The sequence below is a fragment of the Podarcis gaigeae genome (genome assembly GCF_964106915.1).
Source record: "Podarcis gaigeae genome assembly, chromosome: 12".
In the NCBI taxonomy this organism is placed as follows: domain Eukaryota; kingdom Metazoa; phylum Chordata; class Lepidosauria; order Squamata; family Lacertidae; genus Podarcis; species Podarcis gaigeae.
The window spans coordinates 31,406,167-31,428,951 of record NC_139688.1 but is presented as its reverse complement, the minus strand read 5'-3'; the positions used below and the strand labels follow the sequence as shown (position 1 = coordinate 31,428,951).

Genomic DNA, 22,785 nt, shown 5'->3' with positions numbered 1-22,785 from the left:
AACCTGAATCCAAAAAAAGATCCTCTTTAAATCCTTGGTGAATAAGTTAACATTATATTTGAAACAATATAATGAAACTTTTCTTGGCTGGATGGCCATTGCAGGGGGTTGGACGATGACCCTGGGTGTCTCTTCCAAGTCCACAATTCTATGATTTAATACCTCCCTCTTAACATTTTCACAATTAGCATTTCTATTCCAGTATTGTGCAAAGAGATCTGCTGGCACAGTAGACTCTGCATCCATTGCCCTGCTGTTTAACCGCTGGAGGTGAACGAGGGGGCATTCTTTATTCCTCCTCTTGTCAATAACTTGAGGGAATTAACTTCTCCAGCCCAGGGCTGTTGCATGGAACCTCAGCATTTCTGCAGGTGTGTTGGGGGAGGTGAAGAGGTTTTGAGCATGGCATCTCCATGCTTTCACCCAACACACTTCATTCCCCCTCTCCAGTCCATCAGCAGAGCTGAGCTTTCTGCACGAATGCCAGGGAACATCCAGTGGCAGGTTGTTCCACATGTGCATAGTACCTTCATCTTCCCTAGCTGAACAGTGGTTCCTGCTCTTCCTGAGGCACCTCAGCCAGCTGGAGTTAAAATTGTGCCCTTACACATTAAATTCCTATGCCATGTATTCCTTTCCTAGTCTTCATTATTGGCAAATATAAAATACATACTACACCCTTTTGCTGTTGCTTCCACTAGCAAACAGGCTGCAATCCACATATTACCTGCCATTTTACAGGATTGCACCATCCAGCTTTCCTAAAAGCTACACAGTTGTATTTGTTAGCAGTCCATTTACCCTGATATCTCTTTTATATAGTCATCAGCCCAGTACTTCTGTATTTCCCTACAGCCTCATCAAATATGTCTAAAATTAGCATCTCCAACACTGTGTCATAGGAAGTCAATACATACATTATTTTCACAGCCTTTGAGGAGTGTGATATCATTTTTTAAATCGTCTTATAGAAGTGCAACATTCATCAAATGACTGGGCCATTAGCAGAGCCACACACTCTTGAAAACATTGCTTTCTTGCTGTATATTTATGGGCCATTTGGAAACTGAATGAGGGATGCCTTTCTGACCAATGCTTTTTATTGTTGTTCTGGTTTTGTTTTGTTTTTGTTTTTTGCACTATCTTGCTGAGCTGGAGCATCTAAACACATGCTTGTGCACTCTAATAGTTACTGCAGAATCACCAGGGGCTCTCTCCTCGACAGGCAGGTTTTGTTTTGATTGCCAGATTAAAACACATTCACACATGTATGTTTCAGCCACGTGCAACCGGAAATGCCTCTATGGAGGTACATGCATACTGCCGAACGTATGTGCTTGTCGGCCTGGCTACACGGGAGTCACATGTGCCAAAAAAATTCAGGTAATCATGGTACAAATACTCAGTGCATTCGAATGATGGAAGAGGTTTAGGAAGAAATTAAGCTGCATCCTAATTTGCCGGTCTTTTTGCTGCTTATGTTTCAAGGTACAAGGACGTCACGCGTGAAGAACAAATGTCTCTGGGTCGCACAATGTGCTGCATGGATGCCAGCCATCTCTGGTGTGGAGAGGATCACTCAAGACAATGTTACACGAGTGGCACAATCTGGCCCCTTCCACATGCAGAGTGGAGAGTTGTTCTTCGTATGAATGCTTTGAAGTTCTTCCCTTCCCCACCAGGCTGCCTCTGTGTAGGGCACAACGCTGCTTTGCCAGGCATGCTGCAACCTTCCCAGCCAATCACGTTAAACAGGAGCCTGTCTAGGGCTCACCTCACTCGAAGCACCCAGTGGCCTGCTTCTCCCCATGGCTGTGGTGCACAGACTCTTTGCAGCAGAAAGATGGTGGCATCAAATGTGGGATCCAAGGGGGACTGGGCTGCTGGATACTTCCAAGTGAGGTTGGACCAGGCTTTACCTTAACCACAAATGGCTGAGTAAGTTGCAGCTGCCTCAGAATAGCAGCAAATGCTCAACATCCATCACACTGCTACTCTGGCTGGAGTACCCCAAGTTTGTTACAGCAAAGAATATGCCTCAGTATGGCTTTGAAAACCAATGAGATTAATTAATGCAAAACATCCAAATCCTGCATAATACACCATCACTTACACGTTTGTCATGGTGCCTCAGAACTAGGTTACGGCAGGTTTAAATTTGTGTAATAAATACTTGGATAAGGCAGATAATTCGGATTCCCAATCCATGATAGCTGGAGGGAGCAAGCTTTAGAAAAGAAACCTGTGCCTAATATTGCTTGGGATTCTGTCTTGCAATTTGTGAGGTGCCTCTGCCAGTTCAGTTGTGGAATACGACACTGCCAATATGTATGGTGTAGGATTCAATTGTGCCGCTTAAAGCCATCTGTTTACTGCAACTGACTGAAAAATGAGCATTTGGAGACAATATGAATTTGAAACTCTGGAACGGTTTATACATCCCCCCATATGTAACATGCCTGCACCATACTCTGTGAGCCAGGAGAATTCCATATTTGTATGCGATGAACTTTTGCTGAGGTTGAAAATTAAAGATCAAACACGCCCACATACATAAGGACTGGCTCGACCCAGTGAACATGCTCAGCATTCTGTGGACCTGTGAGTAAGATAGGACATCATGAACCACCGTAACCTCACACCGGCATCTGAGTAAGCTGGCGGATGCTGGATGGCTCCATCTACTTCTCAGGGTTACTGCTTCAAACATCCTTGTGCTCCTGTTATGTTACCCATTTCTGCCTTAGCCAATCACAGTTTGGTTTCCTATAGCAATTCATCTATGTAAGAGAATGAATAGCATGTTGTTTCTAATTCTTATTACTCCATTGCCCAATGAGCAGCAGCTGGCATCCTTGGGAAGCTGTTTCAGGGCCCTGGCAGGACCTGCTGCTTGTTGTTGGTGTCACCAGGTTGGCATATGCCCAAGAAGAACCTGTAGTCACAGAAATGCCAGTTTAGGAGAGTTAGCACCGCTATGGAGATCTTTACTGCAGCTGGTTGCACATCATAGCTGTTACTGTAGTAGACCCCATTACGCCACTTGCACTAGGGAGACTTAACAATGACCCCTGAATGCCAGTAGGAGTGCTTGCTTCAGAGAATTGGAAATAATCACACTGCTGTTATAATTAGAATACTTTGTTGTTGTTGTTGTTTAGTCGTGTCCGATTCTTCGTGACCCTATGGACCAGAGCACGCCAGCCACTCTTGTCTTCCACTGCCTCCCGCAGTTTGGTCAAACTCATGCTGGTAGCTTCAAGAACACTATCCAACCATCTCGTCCTCTGTTGTCCCCTGTCTCTCTCTTTCCCAACATCAGGGTCTTTTCCAGGGAGTCTTCTCTTCTCATGAGACGGCCAAAGTATTGGAGTCTCAGCTTCAGGATCTGTCCTTCCAGTGAGCACTCAGGGCTGATTTCCTTAAGAATGGATAGGTTTGATCTTCTTGCAGTCCATGGGACTCTCAAGAGTCTCCTCCACAAGTAACTGGCCAAACAAGAAATAAAAAAGGCTTTGAGGCTTGAAGTGTTGATGTAGAAGAGTAAAATGGTTAAAGGTTGCATGTTTATCCATTCCACGTTGTGGAAATAGAAGGGGCTAGAGGTGGAGAATTGCTTTGTGGAGAAGTCCTAGAGACCCACCTTATTTGTGGAAGGACAGATAAAAAGCAGGCAAAGTTCATGTGCCACACAGTACATGTTCCAACTAAAGGAGGGGGAAATGTGAGCAAGATTGGGGGAGTGTGAAAGTCAGAAAGAAGTGAAGGAGTTGAAATATGAGGGTGACCTGTCCTGTCAGAGTGAACAAAGAAAAATGAACAACTGAATTTTCACTGAAGTACATTGTCACGAATGGACTAGGATATTTATCTGTATTACTTTTGGGTTGTTGAGGGAAACCGGGGTCTAGATTCTTATACCCAAATGGAGACTACCACCAACTCTTTCAAGTCATGGGATTCCTTCATGTACCACCGTCCTTGAGAGGAGGTGCTGGCTTCCCACCCTCTTAAAGTTTTTTCCCTTTTAAGTTGTATTTGGGTTCATTTTTTAGTTCCCCTGTTATAGTTTAAAATGGAAATCTAGCATTTAGAAAGACACTGACTGGTGCCTTTTGGCTGAGAAAGCCTGACTAAACCTGGAGAAAATATCAAACACAGTGCAGAGGTTCTGGGAAAGAGAACAAGAGGCAAGGAAGAGAACTTAAATCAAGCAGGGGTAGCTGATATAGTGCCCGCAGATGTTTCAGCATCATAGCTGCCCATGAGCTAAACTCTTCCAGAAGAATCAGGGCTCCTGCAGCTTGATTTCTGAGGTTGAAGCATAAGAAAAACAGCTTAGAGCAGCCTTCAGCCCGTGTCCCTGAAAGCTGAACACCTTGGGAATACAAAGGGCATCCAGCTGTAGCAGCAGACATGAACCTGAATTTGGAAATAGGATTTCACTGAAATCTAGGACGGGCATGAGAGTCATTAGATAACAAAGAGGGCACAAGTGAGGAATTACCATGGGTTGGCACCATGAGCCACACCAGTTAAGTGCCACCACAGAGTTTCAGACAGAAGTCCATCTCAGCCCTTCCTGGAGATGCCCAGATTGAGCAGGCCTTGCTCTTCTCCAGCTTCCCTGTTTGTCTCTGCTTCCAATTCCTCATTCCCAGATCCTGTTGCTGACACCAGAAGACTTGTGACCAGCCACACTCAGTTTGCCGTTTGGGAAGGGAGTTTGAAAGCCTACACAAACACTTTGGCAAATCAGTGTTTATTATAAGTGGAGAAAGGGATGCCTTTTCCCAACATTATTATATTATAGAGAGATGAGCTGGCACTGCAGTCTCCCCCACTCCGCTTTTCAAGTCTTGTTTCGATGCTGTGGAGTCGTCTGTTCAGTCGCCACCAAAGATGTCCTCCACAAACTCCAAACAGCTATTTCTTTCCCCTCAGTTATTATTTCGTTTTCCCCCTCCCAACAGCTGCACACTTACTTAAAATGCCCTCCGACTATCACTCTCCTAGCATTCTGATCTCCTTGGCAACAGTTGCCTAGCCTGCACAGAGCTCTCACCCCAACACACGCACACTCATTACAATTTTATGTTTCCACCAGGCTTCATGAAACATATTAAAACGGCAAGCAAGAAAATGCAACAAAACTGATTCCCAGTTGCTGGAAACGGCAGGAGGGGAGAGTGCTCTGTTGCTTGGGTCCAGCTTGTAAGCTACCCATAGGAGTCTGGTTGGCCACTGTGATGATGCTGGACTAGTTGGGCCATTGGCCTGATCCAGCAGGTTCTCCTTATGTTCTTAAAACCACAGAAACATCACCTGCCTCATATGGAGGATAGGACTATCAATGGCTTCTAGTAACATTGGCTAGATATGACCTCCAATATGTATCAGCTGGTGGAAAACATGAGTGGAAGAGTAGACCACTGTATGTTCTTCATAGAATCACAGAGTTGGAAGGGACCCTGAGGATCATCTACTCCATCTCCCTGCAATGCAGGAATAGGCAGCTGTCCTTTATGGGGATCAAACCTGCAACCTTGGCATTATCAGCAGCATGCACTAACCAACGGAGCTATCCAAATTGAGCTCACGTCCTGCTTTCCTTGTGAGCTTCTCATAGGTATCTGGTTGGCCACACATAGGATGAGACAGAATGCTAGACTATAGTTCTGATTCAGCAATCTAAGTCAAGCTCATGATGAATATTTTTTTGGGGGGGACATGTCATGTTCAGCATCTCCTTTCTGCCCTATGTAAGATTTGTTATAGTATTGAGAGATTATGAAACTCAAATGTGGGCTCACTGGAGTCCCATGGGCAAACAAGTGATGGGAATTGCCTTGGGTTGCATAGGAGAATCACCTGTGCTAGGGATTGTGGAAACACAGAATTTCACTTTAAAGACAGAGAGAAGGATAGATGTAATTTATTTCCATCTCTGGTTTGTTCCATAATATTTGTGATGGCTTTAACATCCAGTGAAATGTTCCTCTCTGATGGGAGCAATGGCAGTTACCTTGAAGAATGCAGTTTGTCTGTTGATGAAATGGTGGGAAGGACATGACTGATGATGTAAGGACTGTTTGGTATCTTCTTTCTTCAAAAAGGATGCTGCTGCTGCTTTCCCCTGAAGCTTTAAATCAAAGAGCATACCTTCATCATATCCAATTAGCCAGACTCTCTGTTCCCTCCCAGCAATTCCCTTAGGCCAGTTCCTTAACTGAAGCAGTGGCTCTAGCCTTCGGGGCATTGAGACTCTCAATTAGAGACTGCAGGCTGAACCTTCCCTCTTGTTCCTGAACTTTGTGCCTGGGATTGACTTTGCAATTTCTGCAGTACTGCCAGAGATTTTATTGACTTTTTTTGTAGCTTTTGTGATTCCAGGCTTTGGGAGATAATGCTGGTCCAACCTTGGCATTTATCTTTTGAAAAGGCTTCTGGAGCTATTTCAGCCTAGGACAGAGTGGGGAGAAGGTGTGAAATTGACATTGCAGTGCTGTTGTGCTCTATATGTCTGCACAGAAGATGGGTCACATCAAACCTCCAGACTTGACATGATGGTGGCTCAGTGGTGGAACATAAGGTTCTAATATCTCCAAGTATAAATCTAAGACTGTCCTTTCTGAAATCATGGAGAGCCACTGCCAGACATTATCATGACAGTACAGAGCTAGGTAGACCAATGGCAGCTTCACAAGTTTCTAATTTGCTGTCATGAGGGATGGAGGAGTAAGGGAGCTTTATTCGTTACAGAAGCTGGAATTTAACATAGCTTCATAAAGACTCTGGGTTCTCCTTTCCCTGGTGAAGACACCATACAACCTTTCTTCCAACCAGGAGGAGGCACCATCCTGGAGGAAAAAGACTTATTGAGATTTATTATTATTAAAACCATCTAACTTTGTTGAAGTCTTGTGTGCATCTTGAAGGCAGCATTTAGAGTGCACAATAAGACTTTGAGCCAGAAATTAGGCCTAAGCAAGGGTGGCTAGGGAAGCTGTTTTGCCCAAGCCAGAACCACCTGACCTACACCTGCCACATGGAACAGGTAAATGTGTGGCTGCAAAGGAATAATTGGGACTGCACTCCTGATTGTTCCAAGGAAAGGCTCAGTTGGCAAAGCTTGAGGATGTGGACAAGGTGCTTGGATCTGTCACGGCTTGTGCTCTAGACCCTTGCTCCTCTTGGCTGATAAAAAGCAGCAAGAAGGGAACAGCTAGCTGTACCAGGGAGCAATGCCTCATTACGCGAGGGGGTGGTCCCTGCCTGTTTGAAGGAGGCAGCTGTAAAGCCACTCCTTAAGAAACCTTCCCTGGATTCAGGAAATCTAACTAACTACTGGCCAGTTGCTAATCTCCCTTTCCTGAGCAAAGCTCTGGAGTGAGTGGTTGCAGACCAGATCCAGGCGCTTTTGGAAGAAACTGATTTTCTGGATCAATTTCAATCAGCGTTTAGGCCCAGTTTTGGCACAGAAATTGCTTTGGTCGCCCTGTATGACAACCTCTGTCAAGAGAGAGAGACAAGGGAAACATATCCCTGTGACTTTTCAATTGGTTTGCATGACTTGCATCTGTAACTTTCTTTTATCATTTCATTGTAGTAACTTGACATAGTCTTCCTACAGAGGTGACTTTAGCCTGGAAATCTCACTACAGCAACTCTATGAGTGCCACTGCGGAAGGCTGGAGGCTATGTTGGTATCATCAGAATATAAAGACATGACAAATGTGCAAGCCTAAGGGATGTCTGAAACAAAAGACATGATTCCAGCCCCACTTCAATTCCAAGTTAAGCTACAAAAGTGTGGAGTAATTTTGAATTTCTCCTCGTCTATTAAAATAGAGTCACATGAGCCTCTGCCTTCAGATTGCAACTCAAAAGGTGTAAAAGATCAGGTGTAACGATTCAAAGCACGAGTGCTACACTTGGACCTGGCACTACATTACCTTAGCAGTACTGATCCACACCACTGTACATACGAGCCCTCACGTGCTGGATCATCACCTTGTCGTGATGAATGGGCTTGTATGTTCCTACGACCCTTGTGAGCAAAGCCGTTGGGAATCTCATACTCCCAGCAGAGTCACCCAAAGTGGTAAGGTCAAAGGGAAGGAGCTAGACAAAGAATGATCCAAGATGTCCTCAATGGCAGAGCAGGCGGGTGATAACAAACGGTATGTTACAATGGCTGTGAAGGCAGATGAAAGCTGCAGCAGATAAGAATCTACTGGTCCTCGTGACTACTCATGCCACTGGAACAGAGCCTTACCTTGAAGACTGTGCATTGGTCAGCATGCACTGATCTACACACATAAAACAAATTCATGCACAGGCGTCTTCCAAAAACCCATCCCAAACCCCAAAAGTCCCATGGCGATCAGCAAATGGTAACGGGCGCAGGATCGTGAAATCTGGAAGCTCCTAGTCATGAACTGGCACATGGGCAGTGGATACATTCAGTCGTTCTGACTCAAGGAATGAGGCAGTTGAACAGCTCAGCAGCTGTATCCATGACTGAGCAGCCCTTTTTAGGACCCACTCTGCTCACCCTGAAAAGGGGGAGGGGTTAGAAAAGATGCCCTAAACATAGTCTGCCTCCCTTTTTTCCTGAACCCCACTGTGAAAGGACATGTGGATCCACAATTGGCCTCCAGAGTCACTTATGAACTCATTGTTAAAACCATGTTTATGGAAGACAATGTTACTCAGCTACGAATGATCACCAAAGAAGAAGACATATGAGCCCTGCTCAATCAGATCAATGTTCATAATAAGAACATAATCTCTCCTAGACTAGGCCATATAGTCTTATCATCCTGTTCTCACAACAGCCAACCAGATAGATGCCTGCTGGTGTACTCTCCACACTTGTGATTCCCAGCAACTGGTAGTTAAGATTCATATAGACATTTCTTGTTTTACGTGAGGGTTACGTTCTGGACCCTCATGTGCATCAGTGAAGCACGTGTAAGCCCACCCTGCTCCTTTCCATGACACCTTTATGACATTTTGGGGTTACTTCTGGGTTCAGTGCTCTGTGCACATGCGCAATAATGCACCATTTGGCTGTGCCAGTCATTGCCTCTATTACCAACAGTGGAGGGAGACCATAGTCAACGTGCCTAGTAGCTATGGATAGCTTTGTTCTCCACTAATTCGTCTCGTCTTCTTTTCAAGCCATTCAAATTGATGGCTCCCGCCACCTCGTGCAGGGGCAAATTCTACAGTTTAACTATGCATTGTGTAAATTCTTCACTTTCTTTTATGCGTCCTGAAATTTCCAGCACCCATAGTTTCATTGGATGGACTCACATTCCAGAAGAAACACTTCTTTCTCTGCAATTCATCGTGCAATCTTTTCCCCCTCTGCTGCAAAAGGGGTTGATGAGAGATTACCGGTATTTGGAGGAGGTTGGGCAAGATGCGCTCAATAGAGCCCAAGTTGGTCCTACCCTTAGGCAGAGTGCTTCCAGAAGCTGGACAGAGCAGCAGGTGTATCGACACAGCCCAGCTTGTGCATCCTAATCTAGCCAACTGCCAAGAGGAGGACGCTGTCCTCTTGCCGGTGCTGAAGTCAGAGTCATCTGCCCAGTCTAGTTGGCTTCTGTGTGTGAAATGGGGAAGAGGGCACCTTGTGCTTCACCAATGCCCCTCCCCTCAAATCTGAGCAAGAATGCTGTGAGTGACCAGGAGTGGTTGGTAGCACTAACATAAAACCTGTTGCCTGCACATTTTCTTTCACTGGGTGCCATTTGGCAAGAGTCTTATCGTTATATCTTCCATACCCTTTACTTTAAACCAGCTCACCAGAGGTTACAGTGCTCACCTGGAGCCATAATCTAAAAGTTGGAAAAGTAAAGATTTTTCTCAAAATAAATAAACTCCTTATGCTACGCTTAAATACTGTTTCAACAGCTGAGTAGTGAACAACGCTAGAGGCCTGTTGCTTGCTAAGAAGAAGCCACTCTCCTCCTAAGATGTTGATATGAGTTTTAGCAGGTGCCCAAAAATACTGACTGTTGTTGCCACAAGAGATGCTGATTTCAGGTCTTTTGGCCCAGCAGCAGCAATGGTGTAACCCTGTGTCATTGTTGTTGTTGTTGTTTTACCAACAGCTTTGTAGCTTTTATGGCAAATGAGGCAGAAGAGGCTATCTCTTGTAGCAAGGAGCACAAACAACTATTTGCAGCTAAAGCCAATTCATGTAATTAGGCTTTGTTCTTATCTACCATTTTAAATCAATATAATTATACCTCACTCTACAACACACACAAACACATTTAGACTGCAACCAGCAGTTTCTAGCAATGAGTCATCTACCCAGACAAAATCTTAAATGCAGCCTAATAAGAAAAGAAAAAAATCCACCCCACTGACCGTAGTAAAACACACACACACACACACACACACACACACACACACACACACAAAGTAAAGGGCTACTACAGCAACTAACTAAATTTAGTTTTGGCACAGACTCTGTCCATTTCAAATGTAAATGCTATGACGTAGGCTCTGTGTTAACACAGCCTTTGTGATTTGATCCTTTAAGACATGGATTCTATGTGCTGCTGTGTCAGACCAGACTTAAGAGAGCTGATGCTGAATAGTAAAATTACATTGAAGGTTCAGAGGGGAATAGACAAAGTTGGGCAGGAGGGGTGGGAAAACAACCTTAACAGCCAGCAGATGGAGCTGTTTTCAAGCAATTTTTTAAAATCCAAAACTACAGAAATTCACTGACCTTGCAAGAGGCCAACATTTGCCTGCCGTTGGCAAAGCAACCATGCTTTTAATTAAAGAACCATGAAATTAATGTTTGTCTAGCACCGTGGCAACTTCAGAATAAGATTTCTGAACGCATGCACATTCTGATTACTGCCTCAAAAGGGATTGGGGGGAGGAGGGGAGAAATGCTTTCTCTCTTGTTGACTGCTAGGTTGTTTTTTTTAATATACAGAGGAAATCACTAAGTAGGAAATATATCTACAGCAGCTACTTTTCCTTGGAGCTCTTGTCCCCAACCCAGCAATAATTGCATAGAAGAAAACGTTGTGTGTGACTAGCTATGCAGAGAAATAACTGTGTGTGGTTGGCTCCAGACAGAGGGTGCCCATGTGTTATTCCTATCTGCACCACAAGCTAATAGAGCAGGTGAATTGACCACACTTTAGTGCCGGGGGCTGCATAAGTGCCATAGAGTGTGTGCACAGGCTTCCTCAAGAACCACATGCGCAGCCCCAACTGCTGGCTATAGGCATCCAAGCCCTGAGTACATGCTTGCAAAATCCACACAAAGACTCTGCTTCTGCCCCAGAGGTTTTTCACACTGGGCCAGGAAGCTATAAAACCAAAGCACCTGTTATATTCACTGGACTCTTATTTTGTGTGTGTGCGCGCGCATACTTTGTGTGCGATTCCCTTAAGATTTTAAAATTTGTACTTCTGCACACCTTGGAGTCCACCCCCAAAAAACCATTCTGATACATCCCTCTTTTTTCTCATGTGTCCCCACTGAGGCTATCCTGATATTCATTGAGTTCACTATTAGAGGAAAGCAATGTCTATAAAACCGTATGACGCAGCAAGATCCACATTTCATTCTTTGCTTCTGCCCAGCGATTTCTCATGCTAGATCAAAGAGCTTTAAAAACCAAGATTATATTCATTACATGGGAAAACATATTCTATTTGTGGAAGTGAATGAAACAGCAAGAGCAGGGGAGGTTTTGGCGGGGGGCGGGAATGCTTTATTCAGTAAAAAATATTCAATGTTACATGTGCTAAAATGAAACATAAGGTATCCACGTGCTTCCAAATTCTCCCCACACATATATTTTGATACACATTCAACTGCTTTGATATTGTCATACTTTAAAAAAACAAAAACGCCCTTCGGTATAGGAGAGCTTTCATTTAATATATAATCAAGACTTTAAAATGCTATGAATGGACCGATTAGCATAATGCAAAATTTCTCCTTTCTCCAAATGTTTATTCATTAAAATAAAAGGAGCTTGTCTTCAGAGTAGGCTGTCTCATTGCTTCATTTTCTTTGTACACTGTATACCAGAGTATGGTGAACGACATCTGCACACATCTGGAGCGATGCATTTGCCTCCATGCTGACATGGCAACCTACACAATGCTGGGGGGGGGGGCAGAGTCCAAAACTCACATCAGTTACACAGCACAGATTTCATCTCAACAGCCACATTTGATGCATAGTATTTTATTGAATTATCACAATTATTCCTAAGAAGAAAATATCAGTAAAATACAGCAGAACTACAGTATCCGTGCCTGCCATTCATCCTTATAGTGTCGGAATTTTGTTAAATCTTATACTTGGAGAAACGATTGTCGTGATTTAAAAATAATTCAAGTGGGGAAATGTCTTGTGATTTCAAAACCTACGGCTTCTTGAAATCTCACCCATCCTGCTTGCTTGCCTGCCCATGAGTTTACAAACTGGTTTGAAAGGGAAACATGGCTTGGCAGGACTATGACAATTCCATGCAAGTACAAAGTTTAGGCCTGAGCAGGGCAATCTGTTGTCAGGGACTGGACAGAGGAGGAATGGTGGAAACCGCCTCCCCAGCCTGAACCTTCCAGAGAAGAGGAAGATAGTTTAGATTTACAACAGGGGTTTGAGGGAGGTTACAGCTCAGAGGCAGATGAGGGGCAAAGTTGGGAAATAATGGGAGAAGAGGAGGGGCAGGGAGAGATGGAGCAGCTGGCTAACACGTTATCACTAGAAATCATTCCAGACCCCCCTTCTCCCAGAACCCAGCGTGCAGTGAAAGTAGGAGAGCAAAGGGCTCAGAGACAAATGGCCCTAAGCAGCCACCGTAAGCTGGGTGGTGCTGTTGATGATTGAGGAGAGAAGGGGGGGTGAAGATTACTCGGAGCAATGCCATTACTCCAAGAGGCTGCATTTCTAAGCCTCTCTCTGGGAATATTGAATATAAGACATTGGTAAGAGCCTTCCTTGTCTATCTGTTCCTGGCATGGGGGGTCGGATTCCCTGACGCCGGACATCTGTTGTGCTAACTGATGGATGCTCAAGCGTCTTTCCCTTCCAGGAGGACACTGTGAGTAATTGGCACCTTGGCAATAAAAAGAGGGCCTTTTCAGTGGTGACGCTTTATCTTTTGAACAAACTGCCTAGACAGGTCTGTAAATCTAAACATTATCATCATTTACACACTGTGTCGACTTTTTTCTTTTTACCAGAGCTAAATTGTTTTCTGCCTTCTATTGGATCTGCATTTTTATTGACTGCTCTCTTATTAATTTTCACTTCTGCCTGTTGTTTACATTACTGTTGATTATGGTTTTATCATTCATTATTGCTTCAAACTTTTCCAATATTGCAAGATGCTTTGGAGACAACTTGTTGAGAAGTGACTCATAAAACAAATAGAAAAATAAATAACCCTCATGGGTGTTCTCGAACTTTAAAGCGGTTTCCAGGTCTGCACCATTGCAGGTGAGAGAAGCAAATTACAAGTTATTTAGCCAGTGATGGTGATTTGTGTGGGTTCCTAATAAAAGCAACCAAATAGAATGCAGTACCCACTGTTTTGCATGCTTCTGTGCTGTTCTATATTTTTATACCTGTTACTTCAACATACTGCTATTGCAATGATTATTCATTTCAAGAGGATTAACCCATAAGATTAATCCAGAGACTCAAAAGGGAAGTAGCTAATCACTACTTCACAGGGAACTCAGTTTAAGGGCCATCTCTCGAAAGCAGCCCTCCCCCATCTTAGAAGCAAGAAAAGAAAGAAGTTGCCACTGGTAGTTCTGAAAGCGCGCATGGCATGCAAGTACTGAAAGAGAATGATGTCCCAACGGAACTTAATGGTATATTTGAGAATTAGAGGTACAGTAAACACAAGAGGTTTATGGTCCTCACAGTCACTCCTATACAGTTAGTCTCAGTCATTTGTTGTAAGAGTAGCTGTCACGTTAGTCTCAAGGAAAGACAGATGGCAGCACAATTCAATTCAGCTGACTTTCTGCCTAAAGAAAGGTCCTGCCTGGAAGCTTCTGTACCCAATCCATCCCACATTGCCTTAATTCAGAATGCACTACTAGATTGCAGCCACTGACCCAGACAAATGCAGCTCCAGGCACAGACATACTTGACAGTCACTTATATCCTTTAGCTGAAGGATCCCAGAAGCTGCTTTTAAGATACTCTCTTATCCACTTGCATTGCTTCATGCTTGGCACTCGCTACTCAGTTTAGTGACCCGCCCACTTGACATCTATCATTGCTTTAAGGGCTTTGACCCACCATTTGCAAACCACTGCATTAAAGGGATTGCATGCTTTCCACTTCAAGCCTGCAGCAGCTATGGACAGACTATTTTTGTCTGCCTTTAGGGAAGAGGAAGACTCTTTCCCTTCTTTTTAAAGCCCTGCTGAACTGAAAAAAGAAATCCTAGAGGTTGCTGTACTGTGAAACTCATTTCTGGAGCATCAGTATTGTCTATTTTATCCCAACTTTCACCAATATCAGCATCTGAGTGGTAATGGCTATTTACCCAAAGAAATTTGAAGTTAGATTAGATTGCAGGTTTCATATAGAACAGACCGCATTAGATGAAGCACAAAATTTATTATTATTATTAATTATTATTATTTACTACAACTACTACAATGATCATCATCATTCCTACTACTATTCACTTTCCATAAATTTCAGTAGGACTTGCCTAACAATGCAAACCAGCAATCTATCCTTACATTGCTGCTGTCTCATTCATTTCAGTCAATCTTGCATGGGTCAGCCATGAAAAGGCCACTGACCGAAGGCAGGTACAGTTAATGAACTGCCAACTACATGCCAGCAACTGCTCAGCTCAGCTATATCCCAATACAAAATTAGTAACTCATGCAGTGTTTCCTATCTGCATCGATCTGTTCATATTTAGATGAGGGGATAGTACGCGCACGAAACAGGAGATGAGGGTGGGAAGCTGTGTGCAGTTCATATGCCTCCGCAAAAACTTTGTAGCTCTTGCAGGTGTCGCAATGATCATGTCAGCTTTTAGGCGTTTCATTCAAGAGGCCCGCAAGCTCCTCTAAAAGATATGTAGCTCACCTAAATGACAGGCGCCGCCGACCCAGCCAGTTGCACAGCTGCAGATTCCAGGAGCGACGCAAGTCGCTCCATTCCGACATCCCTGAGGACAAACCGCTGCAACGAAAGAACAATAAAGCAAAGTCCTCTATCTCGGTCTCTCAATATTATACTGTAGAGCTGGGGATGGCAGGGGGGGGGGGAGGACACCTATGGTCCTCTAGATGTTGCTGGAGTTCAACTTCCATCAGCCCCAGCCAACATGGCCAGTGGTCAGGGATGATGGGAACTGTAGTCCACCAACATCTGAAGGGGTGATGATGAGATTTCCCAATCCCTACTATAGAGCATTAGAGAATGTTTAAAGCAGGGGTCTTACAGATGTTGCCAAACTACAACTCTCATCACCTGTGGCCATTCGCCATGCTGGGTGAGGCTGATGGGAGTTGTAGTTCTATAACATTCAGAAGCCCATAGGTTAGGCATCCCTGGTTTAAGGGGGGGGGGGGGAATATTTCCTTCCTCGGACCAGAACAGAACACTAACATCATTAAAAGTGACCACATTCTACCTTTGCATGAAACTGACAGATTGAGAGCAGTGACTTTAGCTGTCATTCTCAGAAACGGTTACCTCTTGAACAGAGGGTAAACTGTGTTAGCTCTGACAGTGATTTTTTTTGGGGGGGGGGAAGAGTAGGAGGAACCCCTCCGTGCAGAATCATATAAGGCGATTTGCCCCTGAAACACACTGGATATATTTTAATGAACTGCATCCAAGCACCAGTTGAGCTCTTCACTCCTCTGCCAGGCATTAGATAACTAGTGTACCATAGTGGAAAAAGTTCAGCTTGGAACAGGAGACCTGAATTCAGATCCCCATTCAGCCATAAAAGTTACTGAGCAACCCTGAACAAATCTCTCTCTCTCTCTCTCGGCCTCATCTAGTTATACCGATTGTTTCAACAATAAAATGGGGAAAACTCCAAGTTGAAAGAAGAGTGGGACTGAAACGCAATAACTAACGAAGTGAAGATTTTTACCTTCTTGGCATCTGGATCCTGTCCAACCTGAAGCACAAAGGCACTTGACCAATCCGTTGACCGAGATGCACTCCCCACCGTTTTGACACCCTCCCTCGCAGCTTACTGGAAGGAAACAGCACAGACACAAAGCAAGCCATTATAGCATTATAGCAAGGGTGTTTTGTTGCATAAATGTTGCCTCTTCCAAGCAACAATTCTAGAATGGAGTTGAGGCATATAGGTGGAAATTTCATGCTCATTTGTTTACGATAACGTTATACCTGCTTATTGTTATTTATGGAAAACGTTGCTATCCTGACTTTCTGCCTCAAAATGAAACACTCAAAGCGACTGCACGACAGATCCAGAAATGCAAATAGTAATCAAATATTAATCTCAATATATAAGAGTTCCAGACACATTATACCATGTCTGTATTACAGTCCTGATCAACCTAGTACCCTCGAAAAGTTTTGGACTACAAGTGCAATGGTTTTAGACTACTCCCCACTCTTTGCTACAATTTGAAAACTGTCTAAATTCAACTTACCTTTATGACAGTATCGTCCTCCATAGCCAGGCTGACATCTGCATTTTCCAGGCCTGAGACATTTCCCACCATTTTTACATTTCGGATAACAAGTTGCTTTGAACCAAAAGAAAGGGACAAAAAAAGTTAGATGAGACATTTCTGGGCTTCGGGGTTGGGAACAGTCTACTCAAAAGCACCATGCTCCTTCAAGGAGCCTACCAGTTAATTCATACATTTGCCTGGGCCCAGTAGTCCGGGCAGCAATTCATATGATTGCATGCTATACATTCAGTAATGGTAAATATAATCTACTAATTTGGTTTGTGAAATGGCTATAATGAAGACTGAACTTTCTTATTGTGTTAAATGCTATTTGCTATCCAGTGATAGGAGCAAAGCTTGTCATCCGATAACAACCACCACAACAACTGATTATATTAATTAGCTTCAAATACTATATGAAAAGAACTGGTGACAGGATGACCCTGAACCAAATCCAAGCTCCAAAGTGAAGGGTCATGCTATTCTTCAATAGCTATTCTTCAATAGATTAGCTATTCCTCAATAGCTAAACCAGAGGCAATAGAGAAGAGCTACAGTAATGGGGAATGCTTTGCTTTTAAACTCTGATTAAGAGCTAATCCAGATGAACATTGGTGCAAATCTAACAGTAGAATATGGCTACAGAAATATTATAAATGAATCACTCCTATCTCACTGGTCAAAGGATGGTAGGACAGGTTTAGCTCTTGAAGTCCCTTTGAAGTTAGTGCTGGGTGTACTGATAGATATGACAGAAGTGAGCGCTCAGTCTGCATAAAGTTAACTCCCCCCCTCCCTTTATTCTTGAACACCTGATTGATTCTCCCTGAATCAACGAGTTTATCATTTCGGTAACACTAATAATTTGATCATTTATTTTCTGGCATGCTTCGTTCTGAGTAGTGCCCATTTTGCTTCATGAATGGCTTCTTATTTAAGATTTAAAGTTGCATTTCAAAAAACAGATTTCATTCATTCATTGTTACCCCTTGCACTGATCTGGGCAATACACAATTAACAGGTCTATCTAAAAGGAACTACAGTCTTACCTTGGATCTCAAACAACTTGTGAGTTGAATGTTTTGGGTCCCAAACGCCACAAACCCAGAAGTGATTGTTCCTGTTTGCAAACGCTCTTTGGAACCCAAACATCCATCACAACTTCTGCGGCTTCCGATTGGCTGCTGGAACTTCAACTTCCAAGGTACAACTGTGGTTGGTTCTAAAGCTTTATTGATGCTATTAATCCATTGGGAATATCATTGGTCCTTAGACTGTCTGGTTATTCAGGACAGTTCTGGTAGCAGCTGTGAACCCACATCTAACTTCATCTGAGCTCTTAAATTTTTGATTTATGGTTGGAAGCCAAGTGGAACTGCACAACACAACTGCAAATCTTTCTACAGTTAAAACTGATTATGTCCTCAAACAACCATTTTTCTCATCACCACACCCCACCCCTTTCACCAGCCTTTCCCAGTGATTAATCAGCTTCTTCACACATAGTTTTCCTACAGCAAACAGCATTTTCTTAAGTTTTCATCCATGCTAAATATGGGCTTAAAATGAAAACCTGCTGAGAAGACAGTATTCCTTGTGGATTCTAGGGGAATTCTTTGTGGCAGCTACAAGATGTGCCTGCACGATGGACAAATAAATAACTGGGAAATTGCACATTTTGGCATACGGCTGCTTCGATGATTTTGTGCAAACAAATTATCTGACAAGTTTAGCTAGTTCTTGGCTAATAAATCATTCATGAGCCAATCCCGATTTCGATGTATTTGCTATCTGCAAACAATTTTCAATAGAACATTTTCAGGTTTTCCTCTGGACTTGCATTATGGATTAAATTGAGATTCAGATGATCACCAAGAATTTACTGGCAGGAGTCTATAATGTGTGATGACGGTTCTGGTCTCTGAACGCACAAATTAAATGTTGGAAATGGCAATTTTTAAAAATAATAAAAAGTTGTGCACTTTAACAAAAAATAATGAATGGCAAACATTAACAGCTTATCACAGGAAGAAACACTTCTCAGAAAAGTACGTGAGCAAGAATTATTTAAATCATTGTTCATGAATGAAGAAGAGCAGAAAAAAATATTTCAGCGCATTGCAGTAAGTATTGCCCATAAGTAGTCCACTGCTACCATTCTTTTTTCTCTATTTTGTAGTGTTTTCAAAATTATTATTAAATCCTTGAAATATTTTTTAAAGGTCGCGGTAAGCATTAATTAGTATTTTAAAACTTGTTCAAATGTTCAACAAAATACTGTAGTCCCTCAAGGACTGCCTCTCCCCATATGAACTGATCTGGCCCCTGTGATCATCATCTGAGGCCACTCTTTGTGTACCTCCTCCATGAAGGTGGCTCCAGAGGGTGGCAACACGAGAAGGGGCCTTTTCTGCAGTGGCTCCTCACTTGTGGAATGCTCTCCCCAGAGAGCCTCTCCTAACACCTTCGTTACAAATATTCAGGCACCAGACAAAAACATTCCTCTTCTCCCAGGCCTTGTGCTAATTAAGCAGTTTATGGCTTTTTAAATGTATTATTATTTATTAAATGCATGTACATATTAGGTATACACACACACACAAACACACACACACACACACACACACACACACACACACACATATAGATACACATATTCATTATGTATTTTTTCCTTTTTCCTTTTCTGTTTTTTATATTGTGATTTTACATTGTGAACCACACTGAGATCCATGGATATAGGGTGGTGGTAGTAGCTCTGTAACCCAGGTTTTAAAGTAAAAGTTGGGCTTTCTTTTTTTAAATGCAAGATTTGTTTGCATACTTGGGAGGGGTTTTGTTTCTTCCCATCTTCAGGGACCCACCCATTTTAATACCCAGAGTAGCTCCATGCTAACTATTCACTTTACTAATAGAGAGTGATATGCATTTGATTCTCCAAAGAACTATTCCTAATTCAATTATGCAAATAAAAGATTCTTCATATTCGACCCCCTCTTGTGATAATCCTTATAAGTAGCTTTTCACCCCAGACATAACTATACCTGATTAATTGGTATAATCTCCTTTCATTATACTGGCTGTATCAATAAAGGTGTCTACTTTTATACATTTTCCCAAGACTGTATTCTGGCAGGCATATTATAGTTAAAGCCACTGGCAACATAAGCCACTGGTGTGGTTTTCTGTCAGTTGTTGATGGCTGATTTTATGCTGCCATTCTTCCAGATGTTTCATTTAAGCATTAGGATTGCTTGAACCTTGTTGTGATTTATAATTTTAAGTTGAAATTTAATTCATAATCAAATGGAATTTCATAGAGTTTGAGTTAAATCATAAAAGATGGAGTGTAAATGTCAAAACAAATTAACAAACAAGCATTGGCCTTAGGATATGTTTGGCAAAATATCAAAATGGCCTCCACAGATTGTTGAGTTTTGAGGGACAGACTGGGCCTATTCATAGGGTTGCCATATAGCTGGGATTTCCCAGACATATCTGGAACACTGGAGTCAGCAGCAGTGTCTGGGCGGAAATTGGTAAAAATCCGGACGTATGGCACCCCATGTCGGCAGTGCCATTTTTCATTAAAAAACGGCATTTTTTGCTTTTCTGTCTGGATTTTCACTGTTTGAAATATGGCAACCCTACCCTTCATCTTCTTTGCAACCCTTCATCTTCTTTGCTTCTAGCCTTGAGGCTTAGAACGCTATGTCCTCACTATCTTCCAGCTTTTACTCAACTTACCTATATCTCAGACTGAATCCTGAGGTCTTGAAGGTTTTTGGTGAGGAAGCCTAAAGAAGGAGGGAATCACCATAGTACAGCCAGAGCACACAAATATGCCATCATAAACCACCCTTAGAACTTTTGTTACTGGACAGCCCATAAAAGTAAATAAAATGAATTAATTAAATGTTAATTCAAATTTTTAAAAACATTTTGCAACGTTAGAAATAAGGACTTAGTGTAGGGGTGGGGAATCTCAGGCCTTGGTCCTCTAGGTCTCTCTATTGGCCCTCAAAGCTCTCTCTGGGGCACACTGTCCTTTAGTGCTTTTGCCTGGCTGGAATGTATCCTTCCTTGAATGATGGCAATTCCTCTTGCCTGCCAGAACGAAGATGGAGAGAGATGCAACAGGTTCTGTAGAAACATCTGAATTTGTACAGCTAGAACACAGCCTACAGTACAAAGATAAGAGCAGAGCTTTCCAAACTTTTCAAGATGGTGACACACTTTTGGGACGTGCATCATTTTGCGACACAGTACTTCAATTTTGCATCATTTCATAACACAGTAATTCGGTTTTACTAGCAAACCAGAGGTTAAACTAACCCTTTCCAGCCCCGGGAGGAGCGTGTGACACACCTACACACTGCAGCCAACACACTAACGTGTCGCGGCACACAGTTTGGAAAGCTCTGAGTAAGTCACATCCACTTTTGCACCAGGCTCCACTCACCACTGATAGGTGGCTCCTGGATGTTTCTGCACAAAGTTTGTCAAAACGTTGCTCCATTCACAATCCATGCAATATTCCCTAGCTGCCCCAGCACTTGTCAATTGTCCCCATGCCTTTGCACTCATTGATCAGAACAGCAGAAGGCAGGAACAACTTTGGGGCGCAAGGATCAACTGGAGAGTATACTCACTGAGTTCTTCCTTGTTTCTCTAAAAGTTTCTACAAGGGCTAGAGACCCACTTTTAAACAAGCTGAATATTTAGGAAAGCACTACAGAAAGTCCCTGAAGTGTGGTCCACCCCCATATCTCTCTCCCCCCCCCCCCCATTCTTTGGGATCTGGGACTTTCAGGAGGACAAAAACATTACACAAAGTAGGGTAAGCGTTTCTTCTTTTTTAGATTCCCTGCTCAAACATTTTCCCTGGTGCTGGAAAATAGGTGACTTGCAAGCGGAACAGCCAAGCACATTATTCCCACCAGATGAATACTTGGGTTACATCTTCCTCCACAGTCACAAAAGTATTCCTGTAAAAGCACTTCAGTATAAGAATTGAGGCAGGGCTTGTCGGCCAAGCAAGATCTTGCTTTCAGTAAGAAGAATCTCTTGCTGAAGCCAAAACACTCTTTGTTCTCATGACTGCAATCCCACAGACACTTTCTTGGGAACAAGCAGCACCAATGAAATCAATGCTGACAAACTCCAGGCAGTCAACTTTCACAGCAGACACAAAACATGAGCTTTGTGGCAGGAATCTTTAGAAGAAGTGTAGTGCTCAATCATGTTTACTCAAAATAAGGTCCCGTTGTGCCCAATGATGCTTTACTCCTAGGTTTAGGATTGCAGTCTTACTGTACTGTTAGCTTTCCTGGACTTGACTCGATATTTGACTTGACAGCCAGAAATCGACGGGGCTTCCAAGTAAACGATAGGATCGGGCAGCAAAACTTCGATCCTGAATGTGCCCTAACCCCTTTCCTGCGTATTTATAATCTGGAATAACCAACACCCATGCATTTCTCCCAGGTAAAGGTGCATGCAGAGTACTGCAATTTGACTTCGAAGTAAAACTTCGATGGGCAGCCCCCGAAGAAAGGTGCAGAGAGGCAGGAGAGCTTAACTGCAAACCTGCACCAGAGGGACTAGGGTTACATTTATTACTGGCACTTTCCCAGCAAGATCCCAGGGCGGCTTACAGCAATTTAAAATTCAAGGTACGTGGTTGGATCCTGAAAACACACATCTCAAGTCCAGCAATGACCTACACATTGCACGGGAAGGGGGCTTTCCCCTCCCCACCACTTGTTACGGCCACCACCCGCCCTTCTACCCGTTCTACCCACCATACTGGCAGCGCTCGCCCTCGTAGCCCCTGGAGCAGAAGCAGGTGCCGTTCCGGATGCACAGACCCCCGTGCTGGCAAGGCGGGGCGTCGCACACGGCGCGCGGGTCGAAGACGAAGGGCACGGCGACGCCGCGAGACACCTTGGACGGCTGCGCCAGCGCCAACAGCGGCGACCCCGCGCAGGCCACCAAGAGCAGCCACAGCGCCGCCGCCTGAGGGATTCCCGCCACGCGCCACCCCATCGCTCGGCCTGGCGCTCTCTGGTCCCGGCCGCG

General features: G+C 43.5%; 2 protein-coding genes across 2 annotated transcripts in view; one reads left to right on the top strand and one right to left on the bottom strand.

Moving 5' to 3' along the window:
• Positions 1-2,554, top strand: part of VWDE (von Willebrand factor D and EGF domains) — a 48,725-nt gene extending 46,171 nt beyond the window's left edge. The window contains exons 30-31 of the mRNA XM_083705453.1: positions 1,280-1,383; positions 1,489-2,554. Of these exons, the coding sequence (XP_083561579.1) occupies positions 1,280-1,383; positions 1,489-1,509 (125 nt within the window). The 3' untranslated portion in view covers positions 1,510-2,554. The remainder of the gene's footprint in view (positions 1-1,279; positions 1,384-1,488) is intronic.
• A 245-nt stretch (positions 2,555-2,799) lies between these two features.
• Positions 2,800-22,767, bottom strand: LOC310828214 (uncharacterized protein). Its single transcript, XM_083705408.1, has 6 exons — positions 22,509-22,767; positions 16,681-16,776; positions 16,149-16,253; positions 15,128-15,223; positions 6,026-6,142; positions 2,800-2,935 (listed from the first exon to the last, which is right to left on the bottom strand). The coding sequence occupies exons 1-6, from the start codon at positions 22,750-22,752 to the stop codon at positions 2,811-2,813; spliced, it is 783 nt and encodes a 260-aa protein (XP_083561534.1). The 5' UTR covers positions 22,753-22,767; the 3' UTR covers positions 2,800-2,810.
• Positions 22,768-22,785: the final 18 nt, after the last annotated feature.